Source organism: Neoarius graeffei, chromosome 24 (genome assembly GCF_027579695.1).
Source record: "Neoarius graeffei isolate fNeoGra1 chromosome 24, fNeoGra1.pri, whole genome shotgun sequence".
NCBI classification, from domain to species: Eukaryota; Metazoa; Chordata; class Actinopteri; order Siluriformes; family Ariidae; genus Neoarius; species Neoarius graeffei.
The window spans coordinates 33,110,524-33,129,780 of NC_083592.1; the positions used below are offsets into that span (position 1 = coordinate 33,110,524).

General features: G+C 40.6%; 1 protein-coding gene across 1 annotated transcript in view; it reads right to left on the minus strand.

Moving 5' to 3' along the window:
• Positions 1–6,057: 6,057 nt before the first annotated feature.
• The window catches only part of adgrv1 (adhesion G protein-coupled receptor V1), a 415,446-nt gene continuing 402,246 nt past the window's right edge, over positions 6,058–19,257 (minus strand). The window contains exons 89-90 of the mRNA XM_060907086.1: positions 18,200–18,374; positions 6,058–6,481 (exon numbers count right to left, since the gene is read on the minus strand). Coding sequence (XP_060763069.1) covers positions 6,363–6,481; positions 18,200–18,374 — 294 coding nt within the window. The 3' untranslated portion in view covers positions 6,058–6,362. The remainder of the gene's footprint in view (positions 6,482–18,199; positions 18,375–19,257) is intronic.

Genomic DNA, 19,257 nt, shown 5'->3' on the forward strand with positions numbered 1-19,257 from the left:
AAGTTCAGCAGGATCAAACAAGGTCATGACATTTAACTGAATAAGAAGGGGTGGATTCCAAAAATAGAGAGAATTGTTTTGCATATACTTGACTCGGGCTGGACTCAGATGTCTGGCATAGGCAGGTTTCAAAAACAAATAGACTAGTTACACCATGTCCACAAGTACCTGCCTGAATAAATACACGATAGATAGATAGATAGATAGATAGATAGATAGATAGATAGATAGATAGATAGATAGATAGATACGAGGTATAGTGAGTTCACCATTTTGTAGTGCTGTCTGAATGTGTAGTAAGAATTATTCCACCCTATATAGTGTACTCAAAGTATCCCACAATGCATCATGAAAAGTAGTGTACAACCAATGGTCACTAACCAAGCAGTATATGGTGCTTGAAAGTTTGTGAACCCTTTAGAATTTTCTATATTTCTGCATAAATATGACCTAAAACATCATCAGATTTTCACACAAGTCCTAAAAGTAGATAAAGAGAACCCAGTTAAACAAATGAGACAAAAATATTATACTTAATCATTTATTTATTGAGGAAAATGATCCAATATTACATATCTGTGAGTGGCAAAACTATGTGAACCTCTAGGATTAGCAGTTAATTTGAAGGTGAAATTAGAGTCAGGTGTTTTCAATCAATGGGATGACAATCAGGTGTGAGTGGGCACCCTGTTTTATTTAAAGAACAGGGATCTATCAAAGTCTGATCTTCACAACACGTTTGTGGAAGTGTATCATGGCACGAACAAAGGAGATTTCTGAGGACCTCAAAAAAAGTGTTGTTGATGCTCATCAGGCTGGAAAAGTTTACAAAACCATCTCTAAAGAGTTTGGACTCCACCAATCCACAGCCAGACAGATTGTGTACAAATGGAGGAAATTCAAGACCATTGTTACCCTCCTCAGGAGCGGTCGACCAACAAAGATCACTTCAAGAGCAAGGTGTGTAATAGTCGGTGAGGTCACAAAGGACTTCTAAGCAACTGAAGGCCTCTCTCACATTGGCTAATGTTAATGTTCATGAGTCCACCACAAGGAGAACACTGAACAACAATGGTGTGCATGGCAGGGTTGCAAGGAGAAAGCCACTGCTTTCCAAAAAGAACATTGCTGCTCATATGCAGTTTGCTAAAGATCACGTGGACAAGCCACAAGGCTATTGAAAAAATGTTTTTTTGACGGATGAGACCAAAATAGAACTTTTTGGTTTAAATGAGAAGTGTTATGTTTGGAGAAAGGAACACACTGCATTCCAGCATAAGAACCTTACCCCATCTGTGAAACATGGTGGTGGTAGTATCATGGTTTGGGCCTGTTTTGTTGCATCTGGGCCAGGACGGCTTGCCATCATTGATGGAACAATGAATTCTGAATTATACCAGCGAATTCTAAAGGAAAGAGTCAGGACATCTGTCCATGAACTGAATCTCAAGAGAAGGTGGGTCATGCAGCAAGACAACGACCTTAAGCACACAAATCATTCTACCAAAGAATGGTTAAAGAAGAATAAAGTTAATGTTTTGGAATGGCCAAGTCAAAGTCCTGACCTTAATCCAATCGAAATGTTGTGGAAGGACCTGAAGCGAGCAGTTCATGTGAGGAAACCCACCAACATCCTAGAGTTGAAGCTGTTCTGTATGGAGGAATGGGCTAAAATTCCTCCAAGCCGGTGTGCAGGACTGATCAACAGTTACCAGAGACGTTTAGTTGCAGTTATTGCTGCACAAGGGGGTCACACCAGATACTGAAAGCAAAGGTTCACATACTTTTGCCACTCACAGATATGTAATATTGGATAATTTTTCTCAATAAATAAATGACCAAGTATAATATTTTTGTCTCATTTGTTTAACTGGGTTCTCTTTATCTACTTTTAGGACTTGTGTGAAAATCTGATGATGTTTTAGGTCATATTTATGCAGAAATATAGAAAATTCTAAAGAGTTCACAAACTTTCAAGTACCACTGAGAAGTTTGGACACACCTTCTAATTCAATGTTTTTTGTAACGATGGATGTCGTTTCTCTTTACTTAGTTTAGTGGTTATTGACATAATATGGATTACTACAGTTGTGGAATACAGCTATTGACTGTATTTTTATTATTTACTGCTTGATGATCTCAAATGGGGTGGCATGGTTGTGCAGTGGTTATCACTGTTGTCTCACAGCAAGAAGGTCCAGGGTTTGAACCTCAAAGCCAACGGGGGTCTTCCTCCATGGAGTTTGCATGTTCTCCCCGTGTCTGTGTGGGTTTCCTCCGGGTGCTCTGGTTTCCCCCACCATCTAAAGACATGTGATTAGTTAACTGGCTATTCTAACTTGCCCATAGGTGTGAATGTTTAGAAAAACCTCTACAATTCTTCATTTGCACGTGATGTCATAGATAACTATGCATGAGGCTTTGATCCAGAATTGGGCCATGTTGGAGGATATACACAAACTCACATGGCGCACATTTACTGTAGAAGATGTGCTTGAGACGTTTTTATGCTCAAGAATTCCTTTTGTTTCTTCACTATGCCGACTCTTTGTTCTGTAATTGGATGCGGGCACAACTCTATTCAAGACAAGGGGACTTACGAGTTCTTTAGAATTCCAGCAATTATAAATAATCTCATCTCATCTCTCATCTCATTATCTCTAGCCCCTTTATCCTGTTCTACAGGGTCGCAGGCAAGCTGGAGCCTATCCCAGCTGACTACGGGCTGACTACAGGTACACCCTGAACAAGTCGCCAGGTCATCACAGGGCTGACACATAGACACAGACAACCATTCACACTCACATTCATTCACACCTATGGTCAATTTAGAGTCACTAGTTAACCTAACCTGCATGTCTTTGGACTGTGGGGGAAACCGGAGCACCCGGAGGAAACCCACGTGGACACGGGGAGAACATGCAAACTCCACACAGAAAGGCCCTCGCCGGCCACGGGGCTCAAACCCGGACCTTCTTGCTGTGAGGCGACAGCGCTAACCACTACACCACCGTGCTGCCAGATCGCAATATATAAGAAATATTGAATCGTTTAATAGCCTGGTCGTACAGAAACTCACTGCTGTCAAACGTGACAAAGCTGTGATCATCGAGTGTGTGAGCCAACAATCAAAGGCTTCTATGATTATTTCATTTTAAAACGGGCTGTATATAATTTTTGATGGCACTGGTTTTATTTTGGGTTTTTTTTCTTTCCATTAGGGAAACCATGGCGGCACGGTGGTGTAATGGTTAGCACTGTCGCCTCACAGCAAGAAGGTCCTGGGTTCGAGCCCAGCGGCTGGTAAGGGCCTTTCTGTGTGGAGTTTGCATGTTCTCCCCGTGTCTGCGTGGGTTTCCTCCGGGTGCTCCGGTTTCCCCCACAGTCCAAAGACATGCAAGTTAGGTTAACTGGTGGCTCCAAATTGACCGTAGGTGTGAATGGTTGTTTGTCTCTGTGTGTCAGCCCTGTGATAACCTGGTGACTTGTCCAGGGTGTACCCTGCCTCTCGCCCATAGTCAGCTGGGATAGGCTCCAGCTTGCCTGCGACCCTGTAGAACAGGATAAGCGGCTACAGATAATGGATGGATGGATTAGCGAAACCAGCTGATCTCGACAATTTTACGGATCCAGACTGGGCTCCAACACAAAACATGGGCCACAACACAATCAAAGATGGTACTAAAGCGGTAGCTCGAAATGCTAGGCTTACAGAGCGCAGAAAGAAACGCAAAATTATCGAAGAATCACAGAGTCAAATGAACAAGATTCATGTCAATCCACGACCTCAAACACTGCAGCCTCCTCGCCCAGTGAGTGCTTTTATAACCAAATATGTTATATACTGTGTTAGATACCTATCTTTTGAAGCAGTCAAAATGATTGTTTTTAAAATAGATTTGAGAAATGACTATATATTTATGAAATACCATGACTACAAGTGCCTCTACCTTCCAGTCTGTACTCTTACCACTGTATATCTTACCACTGTGTATATATATGTATATTGTATATCCTCCAACATGATGATGATCAGTGACGCAAGCAGCTTTGGTCACGTGGTTGCAAATGAAGAAGGATCCAGGAGAAGGCAACAGGAAGCCACTACTATAATGCTTCTTTAGAAATGTTGATGGTTGGTGCTGGCCAACCAGAGTGGCCACATCTCTGTAGTGATGTCAAATAGATAGATAGAAAGATCTCAAATGCGTTAAAGAAGGCCAGAAATTGCACGAATTAAAAAAATTAAAATTCAGCCAAATTTATGGAGTTGGAATAATTGACATTTGCTTTCTTTTGAAATATTATGAGAGTATGAAAGTTATTAATGAGGAATATTCAACATTTAAAATCTTCACAACTGAAGGTGAAATCATATTTTTGCCTGTGGTGCCTTGTCTTGGTGTTTGCGCTTATTACCGTACTGTTGCTGATGAGTTTTAGCATCGCATCGTAGCTGAGTCTTGGGTATCAACATATCCTGTACACTTCACGGACTCATAGTTTCCTATTAAAATGAGAAAACGCTGCATCAGTTTCCTTACTGGCTTTAAATAGTAATATGGGAAAATATTAGCCAGTGTGTACCACAAAAAGTGTTGCTTTGGGGAGAGATCCAGAGGCTATTTTATGTCATTGTTTCTGCCATAGTTAAGTGTCTAAGTGGCTGAACAGAAGCAGCACAAGAGCAGAACTTTGAGAATGAATAATAAGTTACACAGCAGATGAAAATGCAGTGCCTGAATATCAAAACCTGCATCTGCACTAAATCACAAGCCGGTTTACTTCTGTGTAAAACTGAAGGGCTTATGGCGTTATTCTGGCTAAGGGAAGGGGTATGTGCTTAATAAGTGTTAATGTGTGTGTGTGTGTGTGTGTGTGTGTGTGTGCGCGCGTGTGTGAGAGAGAAAGAGAGAGAAAGAGAGAGAGAGGGAAAATATTGTCTTTCATCCACCTCTGGGCTGCCAAATGCAAACACAGACACTCGATCCTGCACTGAATCATGGCCAAGAAGTGGCTTTGGCCTCTAAACATGAGGAGGGCTTGCATTTAGGAGTTGTTGACTCTGAAATCTAAAGTCAATTCAAGGTCAGAGACTGCAGGCAAAAACACACACACAACCTGCTGTTTCAAATGGGTATATAATGTGCTGTAAGGAACTATTGTTCAATACCACATTGAAATTGTGCAAAATCATATCGTTTCATACCTTTAGATGGGTCAGAATTAGTCGGGATATACACTCTGTTTTTAGTGATCTATTATTTAATAAGTCGATTCAACAAGGGCGGTATGTGTTGTGCAGATTTCGCTCTTCAAGTAGGTTTCTTCCGAACAGAGTGCTATTGTCTATTAGTAAATGTGTGTAAATGTATAAGTGTGTCAGTAAATTAGTGTACATGTGTAACTAGGCATTTACAAGTTATTGAATCAGGCTATAGCAATACAATTCTAGCCTCGATCCATGTTTGACATTACAAATCGTCATCGTGATGTACGCTGCAGCAAACAGTGTGAATGTTTTTGTTGTTTGGTGGTAGACTCCACTTACGTGCACTTCAGTTGTTTACCCATAGACCGTGCTTTTGCATGCTTTCGCTTCAGTCACTGAACCAGTTTGCCAATCTAAAGATAGCAGCCTGTATGACCAACTATACTCTATTCATCAACTTTGTCTGGGACATTTGAGGTCAACAGTGTAAGGTACATGGTGCAACGCACAGCATAAAGGCAGAACGTAAACAGCAGCAACACCAGCTTCTGACACGTTCAGCTTTTTATGTGATGATCCAAATCAGATTACACAAGTAATTGCATGCCATCAGCTAATCTGCTGTACCAAGTGTATAAACAGAAACGCCAGGCAGATGAACCGTCCCAGGTGACAAATGGTTTTGTAAAGATTTGCGCTGGACGTTTTGAGAAATTACACAAGACGATCTTTCGCCATCTGAGCACCTGAACTGTTTTAAATTATAGCGTCAACCAACAGTAAACACATAACACACACACAACCTGAATAAAACTCCAATTTTTTTTTTTTTTTATTATTATTATCTGTTACACAAACCAAGCAGCCGAACTGCAGGGCCAGATTGCCCATGTGCTTCTCAACCTACAATACATGATATATACATCTGTTATAAACTTCACAAAATTACTGTAGTGACAATTCACATATACATATTTATATTTATATATATATTTATAAAAAAATCAGAAGTATTGACAAAACTCCAGGTATAAAAAAACAGCTAAAAATCTACGAGAAATTACAACTGTGGTAAATTTAGTGCAAAGGTGGTACCAGTACAAAAATACTGCTGGCTGGTTTATATGGATTCAGTATAAAAGCAGCGAGGTTACAGGTGTGTGTCTGCGATGGGAATGCGCCGGAGCTCAACGATCTGGGAGTTGGCCACACTCGCACCATCGTGACTGCCGTGGATCGACTCGCTGTCACTCAGGTTAAGACCAGAACCTGTGGAGATTGTCACATAAACAATCATATTGCAACCGAACACACACACTCAGTGGCCAATTCATAGCAAGTACACTCATTAGCCATTTTATCAGGTCCATTAACTATACAGGTGCATTTTGTAGGTATGCACTGAACCTGTCCATTAATGACAAAGGCTTAAAGTAACATTACAAAACATATACAGTGGGGCAAAAAAAGTATTTACAGTAGTCAGTCACCAATTGTGCAAGTTCTCCCACTTAAAAAGATGAGAGAGGCCTGTAATTTTCATCATAGGTACACTTCAACTACGAGAGACAAACTGAGAAAAAAAAATCCAGGAAATCACATTGTCTGTCTGATTTTTAAAGAATTTATTTGCAAATTATGGTGGAAAATAAGTATTTGGTCAATAACAAAAGTTCATCTCAATACTTTGTTATATACCTTTGTTGGCAATGACAGAGGTCAAACGTTTTCTGTAAGTCTTCACAAGGTTTTCACACACTGTTGCTGGTATTTTGGCCCATTCCTCCATGCAGATCTCCTCTAGAGCAGTGATGTTTTGGGGCTGTCGCTGGGCAACACGGACTTTCAACTCCCTCCAAAGATTTTCTATGGGGTTGAGATCTGGAGACTGGCTAGGCCACTCCAGGACCTTGAAATGCTTCTTACGAAGCCACTCCTTCGTTGCCCGGGCGGTGTGTTTGGGATTATTGTCATGCTGAAAGATCCAGCCACGTTTCATCTTCAATGCCCTTGCTGATGGAAGGATGTTTTCACTCAAAATCTCACGATACATGGCCCCATTCATTCTTTCCTTTACACGGATCAGTCGTCCTGGTCCCTTTGCAGAAAAACAGCCCCAAAGCAAGATGTTTCCACCCCCATGCTTCACAGTAGGTATGGTGTTCTTTGGATGCAACTCAGCATTCTTTCTCCTCCAAACACGACAAGTTGAGTTTTTACCAAAAAGTTCTATTTTGGTTTTATCTGACATTCTCCCAATCCTCTTCTGGATCATCCAAATGCTCTCTAGCAAACTTCAGACGGGCCTGGACATGTACTGGCTTAAGCAGGGGGACACGTCTGGCACTGCAGGATTTGAGTCCCTGGCGGCGTAGTGTGTTACTGATGGTAGCCTTTGTTACTTTGGTCCCAGCTCTCTGCAGGTCATTCACTAGGCCCCCCCGTGTGGTTCTGGGATTTTTGCTCACCGTTCTTGTGATCATTTTGACCCCACGGGGTGAGATCTTGCGTGGAGCCCCAGATCGAGGGAGATTATCAGTGGTCTTGTATGTCTTCCATTTTCTAATAATTGCTCCCACAGTTGATTTCTTCACACCAAGCTGCTTACCTATTGCAGATTCAGTCTTCCCAGCCTGGTGCAGGTCTACAATTTTGTTTCTGGTGTCCTTTGACAGCTCTTTGGTCTTGGCCATAGTGGAGTTTGGAGTGTGACTGTTTGAGGTTGTGGACAGGTGTCTTTTATACTGATAACGAGTTCAAACAGGTGCCATTAATACAGGTAACGAGTGGAGGACAGAGGAGCTTCTTAAAGAAGAAGTTACAAGTCTGTGAGAGCCAGAAATCTTGCTTGTTTGTAGGTGACCAAATACTTATTTTACCGAGGAATTTACCAATTAATTCATTAAAAATCCTACAATGTGATTTCCTGGATTCTTTCCCCCCATTCTGTCTCTCATAGTTGAAGTGTACCTATGATGAAAATTACAGGCCTCTCTCATCTTTTTAAGTGGGAGAACTTGCACAATTGGTGGCTGACTAAATACTTTTTTGCCCCACTGTAACATTATAGTTGATTGTTTTATATATATATTTAACAGTTATTCCACGAAATCGAGTCGTATATGAGCTGACAGCCAACGAGGCACGTAGCTCCAAGTTGGCTATAAGCCATGTACGACGAGATGGAGTGGAATAACTGTTTTATTCTATCCACATTCACTGGATTTTGAGGAACACAGCATTTTTATTTTTTGCAAATTCATAAATAAAAACTTTATACAAAATGTCCGACAAAATCATTTCTGCTTAGAATGTAAACAAAGCGGCGAAATGGCAGTAGCAATTTGTGAAAAATGCTATAATAATAATTCTTGAAAATTTTTAAAAAGATACGTTCTTACCATCAAACACTTTTATTCCATATTTTGCTACTCTTTTTTAAAAATATTTTTTGGGGTTTTGTTTTCGAGTAGTTTTTATTTCGTCCTCGGTTGGTTCAGCAACACGCTCCGCCGTTTTGTTTTTCTCTACTCACGGTGTATGAGCTGATATCCTAGTAGTAGAGTAGCCACTCAGAGCACACGATTGTTCATATCCAGTGAATATGGACAGAATAAATATAAGTATACATATACAGTACAATATATACAAGGTCAGTGCTTTGTATTTTCCAGTTTCTCTGTAAAAGCTATACTTTTGTCTCATTAACTTCAAGGGGAAGAGCTGGTTATAAGTAATAAGAGTAAGTAACTTATCTCACAGTCATTTCACAAGATTAAATGTAATCTGATAAAAAGTATCACGTTTTTCATCAATTAATAAAAAATGCAATCATTGCCAAATTACTGTTACAAGAAAATAATCATCATCATACCACTCCATCATTGATGAGCATGATGTTGATGATGATTATTATTCAGTAACAGCATGCCCCGACTGCAAGCTGGCCTAGTGGTTAGCGTGTCCGCCTCTCAATCGAGAGATTGCGAGTTCTACTCATGATCAGGTCGTACCAAAGACCATCATAAAAATGGTACCTACTGCCATCTGGCAAGGCACGCTGCAATATAAATGTGAGTAGGAAGTCAAACTCTCATGGTTACCAGAGGACTCACCCCCCCACTGTAACCCTAGCTGTATAGGTGAGAGGCCAAGGGCTACAAAACGGAGATCGGCGCTGCACCCATATGCCTTAAAGAGTTGGTTAGTACTGGGACAGGAGACTGCCTGGAAAGACCAGATCCTGGTGTAAGAGGGACTTTGACTTGAACAGCATGCGTCATCCTGTTTTATTCCTTCAATACAAAAGTAAATATTCTTGCATTTATTTGCAAATGTCTTATTTCTTCATTGTTCCCCCCCCCACATAGTTGTACTTATTGGATTTTGTTATGATTAGGTCATAAGACACTCTCGCTGGGCAGGATTGTTATGTACAGTAGAACACCATTCATGTTTACCAGCATAAGCAGTCAGATTAGCAAGCTACAGCTTTTAAAGTTATGCTAACCAAGTCAAACGGAATATTTGAGAAACACTGAGAATACACTCTCAGAAAATAAAGTACATTATTGTACCTTTAGGGGTACAATGGCTTGTCAGTGGGGCAGTGCCCTCTAAGGTACTTATTTGTACCCTTTACAGTATATACTGCTTGGGAACATATACATACCATTTTAGCCCTACAAAGGTACACATATGCCCCTTTTCCACCAAAGCAGTTCCAGGGCTGGTTCGGGGCCAGTGCTTAGTTTGGAACCGGATTTTCTGTTTCCACTGACAAAGAACTGGCTCTGGGGCCAGAAAAACCGGTTCCAGGCTAGCACCAACTCTCTGTTGGGCCAGAGGAAAGAACCGCTTATGTCAGCGGGGGGGCGGAGTTGTTAAGACCAACAACAATAACAAGACCAGGAAAGATCGCCATTTTTAAGCGACGAGAAGCAGCAGCTGTACAAACACGAAGTCATCCATTATTATTATTATTGTTGTTGTTGTTGCTGCTGCTTCCGCGTTGTTCTTGCTTCGATATTTGCGCCAAGGTTTATGCAAACGTAGCGACGTAACTGACGTATACAGCAACGTAATGACGTATACAGCGACGTAATGACGTAGCTTCCCTTAGCACTGCAAGCTATGGAAAAGCAAACTGGTTCTCAGCTGGCTCGCAAGTTACCCTGAAGTCCAATAATGAGCCCTAGGGGGTACATTAGTATAGATTGTACCTTAGGGGACAGAAATGGACTCCTACTGTAGCCCTATTCTGACAGTGACGCAGCTAATCCTATATAGATTACGGCGTTATATTGGTCTATTTCTGCTAGCTAACTTTACTGCAAATAGGCCTTACCTCTGAAGGTAGAAAACTTGTCCTAATACAGTCTTAAACCATATTATTACATTATTATTACATTAATATTATATTATATACATTATGTTTAATATTAGCCCTGTGATGACCTGGCGATTTGTCCAGGGTGTACCCTGCCTCTCACCCATAGTCAGCTGGGATAGGCTCCAGCTTGCCTGCGACCCTGTAGAACAGGATAAGTGACTACAGATAATGGATGGATGTATGGATGGATGTTTAATATTGGTGGTATAGTGGTGTAGTGGTTAGCGCTGTCGCCTCGCAGCAAGAAGGTTCTGGGTTTGAGCCCAGCGGCCGATGGGGGCCTTTCTGTGTGGATGTTCTCCCCGTGTCTGTGTGGGTTTCCTCCAGGTGCTCCGGTTTCCCCCACAGTCCAAAGACATGCGGGTTAGGCTAATTGGTGGCTCTAAATTGACCGTAGGTGTAAATGTGAGTGTGAATGGTTGTTTGTCTCTGTGTGTCAGCCCTGCGATGATCTGGCGACTTGTCCACGGTGTACCCCACCTCTCGCCCATAGTCAGCTGGGATAGGCTCCAGTTTGCCTGCAACCCTGCACCGGATAAGCGTCAATGGATAATGGATGGATGTTTAATGTTATTACTCACATCACAGTTAGTAACCTCTGACCTCTCTGAAGTTCGCTTTGGGTTAATGTACAGTATTAAATCTCACAGGTTAATTACATTATAATAAAATATGCTATTAATAATTATTTCTACAAAGACATTGAAATGTGCATGTGTCCTAACTATACGTGAATCACACACAAAGTATTTTGTGTAACAGGAACAGTAATTATGTAATTTATTCTTACATTATTCAATGCCAGACTTGCTCAAGGGCAGCTGTCCCACTGTGAGAACATGGTCTTTGCATATACAAGTAAATCATACATTTTTTTTAGAATGCAGCTTTTTTTGAGTTTGACAGTCTCTTCTCTCTGTTAACAAAGGAAATAAACATGAAAGGGCATGCTGTTATTGAAAAATAATCACGACAGGGTGGTGTGATGCGGCCTGACACAAAGTATTTCATTCCTCCTGTCACAGAAAATCGCCCACATTAACAATGTTTAATTTATTAAAAAACACCACATTGTACTTTTTAACCATTTATAGTTACATTTGATACTGTGGAGCGTCTGCAAAACAAGGTAGTTCCTGTTATCACTTGCATTCTTACAGCTATAAATAGTCCCTCATCAACTTCTCTTTTTCTATCTGTTAGAGTCGATAATACAAAAAATGTAGATTTCTGTGTTACTGAGAAACTGCAAAGCTCCTTGTCATGAAAACATTCCTGTGCTGGAAAACCTTTTCGACTATTACACAGTGTGAACATATTTACCAAATGCCTGTAACAACTCGGAGGAAAATATGCAAAAAACAAGTTATATAATCATAAAAATTAGTAGCTAATGACCCTGAACCTCCTGTATGTTTTAATATATCATTGCCTTTACTGGTGACTTGCTGAAGCTGCTGACATCACTGTTGGAGAGGAGTTTATATAATACCAATAATAAACTGGTTAAAAAGCTGCAAAGGAAGCCGAACTTTCAGCAGCTAAATTAGCTTATCAGTTAAAGCTCGCCTCCACATGAGGGCTCATGCAGAGAGACAGACATTGACAAAGGCGTCCAGCTTTATTTGAATATTCCCATGAAAGATGTGCAGTTTGATTATCTCATCTCATCTCATCTCATTATCTGTAGCCGCTTTATCCTGTTCTACAGGGTCGCAGGCAAGCTGGAGCCTATCCCAGCTGACTATGGGCGAAAGGCGGGGTACACCCTGGACAAGTCGCCAGGTCATCACAGGGCTGACACATAGACACAGACAACCATTCACACTCACATTCACACCTACGGTCAATTTAGAGTCACCAGTTAACCTAACCTGCATGTCTTTGGACTGTGGGGGAAACCGGAGCACCCGGAGGAAACCCACGCGGACACGGGGATAGCATGCAAACTCCGCACAGAAAGGTCCTCGCCAGCCACGGGGCTCGAACCCGGACCTTCTTGCTGTGAGGAGACAGCGCTAACCACTACACCACTGTGCCGCCGCAATTTGATTAACTTTATGATATAAGGCCTGTGTATTTTAAATAATTCCTATCAGGTCCAAACATGGCCCTGCTTTCATCACATACACTATCTATTTCACAGACTTGGAGACATAATTTGGATGGGGTTGCTGGATTAACCTTTGAAATGCTGAAGTCTATTTTCCTCCAGGGCACTATTCTTTGTTTGCAATGGATGTCACTTCTGGTCACGATGCGCCTCATTACAGTGGTGTTTGAAAGTTTGTGAACCCTTTAGAATTTTCTATATTTCTGCATAAATATGACCTAAAACATCACATTTTCACACAAGTCCTAAAAGTAGATAAAGAGAACCCAGTTAAACAAATGAGACAAAAATATTATACTTGATCATTTATTTATTGAGGAAAATGATCCAATATTACATATCTGTGAGTGGCAAAAGTATGTGAACCTCTAGGATTAGCAGTTAATTTGAAGGTGAAATTAGAGTCAGGTGTTTTCAATCAATGGGATGACAATCAGGTGTGAGTGGGCACCCTGTTTTATTTAAAGAACAGGGATCTATCAAAGTCTGATCTTCACAACACATGTTTGTGGAAGTGGATCATGGCACAAACAAAGGAGATTTCTGAGGCCCTCAGAAAAAGTGTTGTTGATGCTCATCAGGCTGGAAACGATTACGAAACCATCGCTAAAGATTTTGGACTCCACCAATCCACAGTCAGACAGATTGTGTACAAATGGAGGAAATTCAAGACCATTGTTACCCTCCCCAGGAGTGGTCGACCAACAAAGATCACTCCAAGAGCAAGGCATGTAATAGTCGGCGAGGTCACAAAGGACCCCAGGATAACTTCTAAGCAACTGAAGGCCTCTCTCACATTGGCTAATGTTAATGTTCATGAGTCCACCATGAGGGGAACACTGAACAACAATGGTGTGCATGGCAGGGTTGCAAAGAGAAAGCCACTGCTCTCCACAAAGAACATTGCTGCTCGTCTGCAGTTTGCTAAAGATCACATGGACAAACCAGAAGGCTGTTGGAAAATTTTTTTTTGACAGATGAGACCAAAACAGAACTTTTTGGTTTAAATGAGAAGCGTTATGTTTGGAGAAAGGAAAACACTGCATTCCAGCATAATAACCTTATCCCATCTGTGAGACATGGTGGTGGTAGTATCATGGTTTGGGCCTGTTTTGCTGCATCTGGGCCAGGACGGCTTGCCATCATTGAAGGAACAATGAATTCTGAATTATACCAGCGAATTCTAAAGGAAAATGTCAGGACATCTGTCCATGAACTGAATCTCAAGAGAAGGTGGGTCATGCAGCAAGACAACGACCCTAAGCACACAAATCATTCTACCAAAGAATGGTTAAAGAAGAATAAAGTTAATGTTTTGGAATGGCCAAGTCAAAGTCCTGACCTTAATCCAATGGAAATGTTGTGGAAGGACCTGAAGCGAGCAGTTCATGTGAGGAAACCCACCAACATCCCAGAGTTGAAGCTGTTCTGTATGGAGGAATGGGCTAAAATTCCTCCAAGCCGGTGTGCAGGACTGATCAACAGTTACCGGAAATGTTTAGCTGCAGTTATTGCTGCACAAGGGGGTCACACCAGATACTGAAAGCAAACATTCACATACTTTTGCCACTCACAGATATGTAATATTGGATCATTTTCCTCAATAAATAAATGACCAAGTATAATATTTTTGTCTCATTTGTTTAACTGGGTTCTCTTTATCTACTTTTAGGACTTGTGTGAAAATCTGATGATGTTTTAGGTCATATTTATGCAGAAATATAGAAAATTTTGAAGGGTTCACAAACTTTCAAGCACCACTGTATGTAATCAGATTTCCAGCTGATGCACAGGCATTGCATTTGTTTACAGTCGCTTTGCAGTAGTTTCTTGTGTTTCAACTCAAAATAAGCCAGATTGTTGCTCTGTATTTAGATGTTCAAACCGACCAAATAGAGAAAAACACAAACAGTATTATATCCAAAAGAAGTCATGCACAAAGGTGAAAAAACGAAAAAATCTCAAAAAGACGCCATGAAAAATGACTCGCAAACCTTTCACTGTGTTCGAAAGGAATCGAGCTTTATGGATCTAAAATCAAAACTTCTAAATGTTAAATGAGTTTTCTTATATTTTGGATGTCGTAAAACAAACAGTTGATGAAATAATGAAACTAGTTTGTAGGTCGGCCTTGACAAACTCAGTTGTTTACAGATTTTTTGAGGTTGTTCAATTATGTCAATTCATAAGTCTGAGCTACATTTGAAATGTCATGAAATAAAATCTAAGTCATTATTGCAAAAATGCCTACAGCAACTCCAACTCAAATCCCATACTACACTTCGGCTTATACCGGTATTACTCACCCTTGCAAAAATAAGACAATTATTGTCCTTTAGAAGTCTTATTTGAACGTCATGAACCCAGCCACAAATTAAAAAGTTATAGTCTTCAAGTCTTTTGAAAGCTTTCATTTGACTCTTCATGTAAAATGATGTTTGAACTACCAGATAATCGGAAGTGTCTGGAAACTGTATGCTTGAAAAGTCGTTGAAATCGCTTGAAAAGTCCATCTTTTTTAAGCTGTAGGTGTCCAATCCATTGCAAAAATATATTTTTTCTTGATATCTTGACTTTGCTTTTGGATCTAGTCCATTAACATGTCCTGTGTCCGAAATCACTCACTCGTTCACTACTCCCTATATAGGGAATTACTATATAGAGGACTATATAGTGAGCTCATTGGTAAAATGAAAAAACGCTTTCGGACACTAGTCCGTCACGCTGGTATTTACGTCATTACTGTCGCACAGTTAAAACGTGCCAGATCAGTCGGCTGGTGGATTTCCAAAATAATAAATACATGCATGTATTTTTGTGATAAATATATATTAAACTGAGCGTATTTCCCGCATTAATCAATACAAAGTACTTCGTGTCTGCTGCATCTTTCAGTTCTTTTAAATCAAGGCTGAATACTTTTTTCTTTGCCGCTGCCTTTTATTAAATCAAATTTGAGGCTTTTAATTTGATTTCTTTCAGTGCGACCGCAATGCATGATGGGATATATTGCTTGGTTAGTGACCATCGGTTGTACACTACTTTTCGTGATGCATTGTGGGATACTATGAGTGCACTATATCGGGTGTAATAATTCTCACTATACATTCGGACGGCACTACTAAATGGCATCCCTACTATATCGTTCACTATATAGTGAGTAGGGAGTGATTTCGGACACAGGGATAGTCAGATGTAGAATATTTTCCACAAAATGACGATGGACGTGTACTTGGCTTGGACGGTATCTTTGGCTGTTGCCCATCACTTGGAAATGGGAAGTGAACCAGGAGGCAAAAAGTCACGTGATTGCAAATGAAGAATCAGGGCACACAGACTGACTTTCAGGCAGCAGGCACCTTTAAATGGGGCTCTTCAAATGATGAACTGGTGAAAAGTCAAGCTGCTAACTGACATTAAGAGACATTGGCCTTTACAATTTTGTAAACATTGTACATAAAAATGCATATTCAGTTATAGCAATCAGAAAGAACATACTGTGTACATCCTGAGCTAAAAGTACAGTGGCATGCAAAAGTTTGGGCACCCTTGCTGAAAATGTCTGTTACTGTGAATAGTTAAGTGAGCAGAAGATGAACTGATCACCAAAAGGCATAAAGGTAAAGACGAGACATTTCTTTTCAGCATTTTATGCAAGATTTGTGTATTATTTTTGTTTTGTGCAATTGGAGAGTGAAAAAAGAAAAGGAACACCATGCGAAAGTTTGGGCACCCCAATACATTTGAGTTCTCAGGTAACTTTTACCAAGGTTCCAGACCTTAATTAGCTTATTGAGCTGTGGCTTGTTCAAATTCTTCATTAGGAAAGGTCAGATGATGCAGATTTCAAAGCTGTATAAATTCTCTGACTCCTCAAACTTGTCCCTAACATCAACAGCCATGGGCTCCTCTAAGCAACTCCCTCGCATTCTGAATAATAAAATAATTGATGCTCACAAAGCAGGAGAAGGCTACAAGAATGTAGCCAAGTGTTTTCAGGTACAGTAGTCGTTTCCTCAGATCGTAATGTTATTAAGAAATGGCAGTTAACAGAAACAGTGGAGATCAAGGTGAGGTCTGGAAGATGAAGAAAACTTTCTGATAGAACTGCTCATTGGATTGCTAGAAAGGCAAATAAAAACCCCTGTTTGACTGCAAAAGACCTTCAGAAAGATTTAGCAGACCCTGGAGTGGTGGTGCACTGTTCTACTATGCAGCGACACCTGAACAAATATGACCTTCATGGGAGAGTCATCAGAAGAAAATTGTTCCTGCATCCTAGCCACAAAATTCAGTGTCTGAAGTTTGCAAATGAGCATCTAAGCAAGCCTGATGCATTTTGGAAACAAGTCCTGTGGACTGATGAAATCAAAATAGAACCTTTTGACCACAATGTGCAAAGGTATGTTTGGAGAAAAAAGGGTGCCGAATTCCAGGAAAAGAACACCTCTCCAACTCTGAAGCATGGGTGTGGATCAATCATGCTTTGGGGTTGTGTTGCAGCCAGTGGCACAGGGCACATTTCATTGGTCGAGGGAAGCATGGATTCGAATAAATACCAGCAAACTCTGGAAGCAAACATCACACCATCTGCAAAAAGTTGAAGTTAAAAAGAGGACAGGTCCTACAATAAGACGATGATCCAAAACACACCTCAAAATCTACAATGGAATACCTCAAGAGGCCCAAGCTGAAGGTTTTGCCCGGGCCCTCACAGTCCCCTGACCTAAACATCATTGAAAATCTGTGGATAGATCTCAAAAGAGCAGTGCATGCAAGACAGCCCAAGAAACTTGTAGAACTGGAAGCCTTTTGCAAGGATGAATGCGTGAAACTCCCCCAGGTAAGAACTGAAAGATTATTAGCTGGCTGCAAAAAGCGTTTACAAGCTGTGATATTTGCCAGAGGGGGTGTTACTAAGTACTGATCATGTCAGGTGCCCAAACTTTTGCTTCAGGTCCTTTTCATTTTTTGTCATTTTACACCTGCAAATGATGGAAATAAAAATGTAATATTGCGGAAAATATTAAAGAAATGTGCCATCTTTACCTTTATGCCTTTTGGTGATCAGTTCATCTTCTGCTCACTTAACTATTCACAGTAACAGAGATTTTCAGCAAGGGTGCCCAAACTTTTGCATGCCACTGTAAGTATGCAGATACTGAGATATAAAGGCTCGTTATCCTGCTGGGCAAAGTGTAATTACTCCATTATGGGGAAATAGTGACGCTGAACCATAATATATCACAGTGATGCACAGGCTCCCATTAAGGTGCTTTATCTCATTAATTAATGCTGGAAGACCCGAACTGGCTTTCACACTGGCACAACTGAATGTCAAAACAAGATTTATTTACTACGAAGAGTACACTAACATATCAGCAACATCACAGACGCAAAGCGAGAATAACCCTTATGACAGATGTTATCCAAAAAGTAAAGTACAACATTGGAGTATGTGGTGCTTTGGGAGGAATCATACCGGTCTTTAAGGCAAATATAAGTTCATCAAACTCCTGGGACTCCTCATCTTGGACTAGATTGGTGTTCACGAAGCCGCCTTCAGGAGGATAAGTGTCACTCTGAGGGGCTTCTTTAAACATACTGCTGGGTTCAATGCCGGGCCGTAAAGAAGCTCTCTCCCAGTCTGCTGAGATCTGGAGCAGAAGGAAAAAACACACCAGTCGTTAACCTTGCTGTTATGTTCTGTCTCTAGATACAGCATCAAGGGTCATAGACCACACCTTCAACTAAATGGTATTTAGAGTGAGTGTGGAACTGTAATGGGGAAGAACTCTGAGCATTTGGTGTGCAGTGCTGGACAGGCAGGTGCTATGCTGAATAGTCTTGGTTAAGAGTTGTTGAATAGAAGAGACAGTAGGAGTAAATGCAGAAACATCATATACAGAGAAGGGGAGAGAGATGGAAATTTATAAGTAGTTTACTAGGAAGAAGGCAAGTTTTTTTTGACCCAACAACAACCAAAAAAGTACTGCACATACTTTAGACACATTTAACTGTTATTCCACGAAATCGAGTCGTACATGAGCTGATAGCCGACGAGACGCGTAGCACCGAGTTGTCTATAAGTCATGTACGACAAGATTAAGTGGAATAACTGTTTTATTCTATCCACGTTCACTGGATTTTGAGAAACAGAGCATTTTCATTTTTATTTTTTGCAAATTCGATAAGTAAAAACTTTATACAAAACATCCGACAAAATCATTTCCTCTTAGAATGTAAACAAACCGGCAAAATGACAGTCACAATTTGTGAAAAATGGTACTGTATAATACTAATAATAATTCTTGAAAAATAAAGAAGGTACGTTCTTCTTGTCAAACACTTTTATTCCATATTTTGCTGCTTTTTTTGGGTGGGGGTTTCTTTTCTTCTTGTTTTTGGCAGGTTTTTTGGCAGTTGGCAAACCAACTTAAAGGTGCATTACTGCCACCGACTGGGGTGGACCCAAAAAAACTATATTCTTTCAGCTATTTCTGTTTATTTTAAATACTTGATAATTTTTGAGGTTTTGTT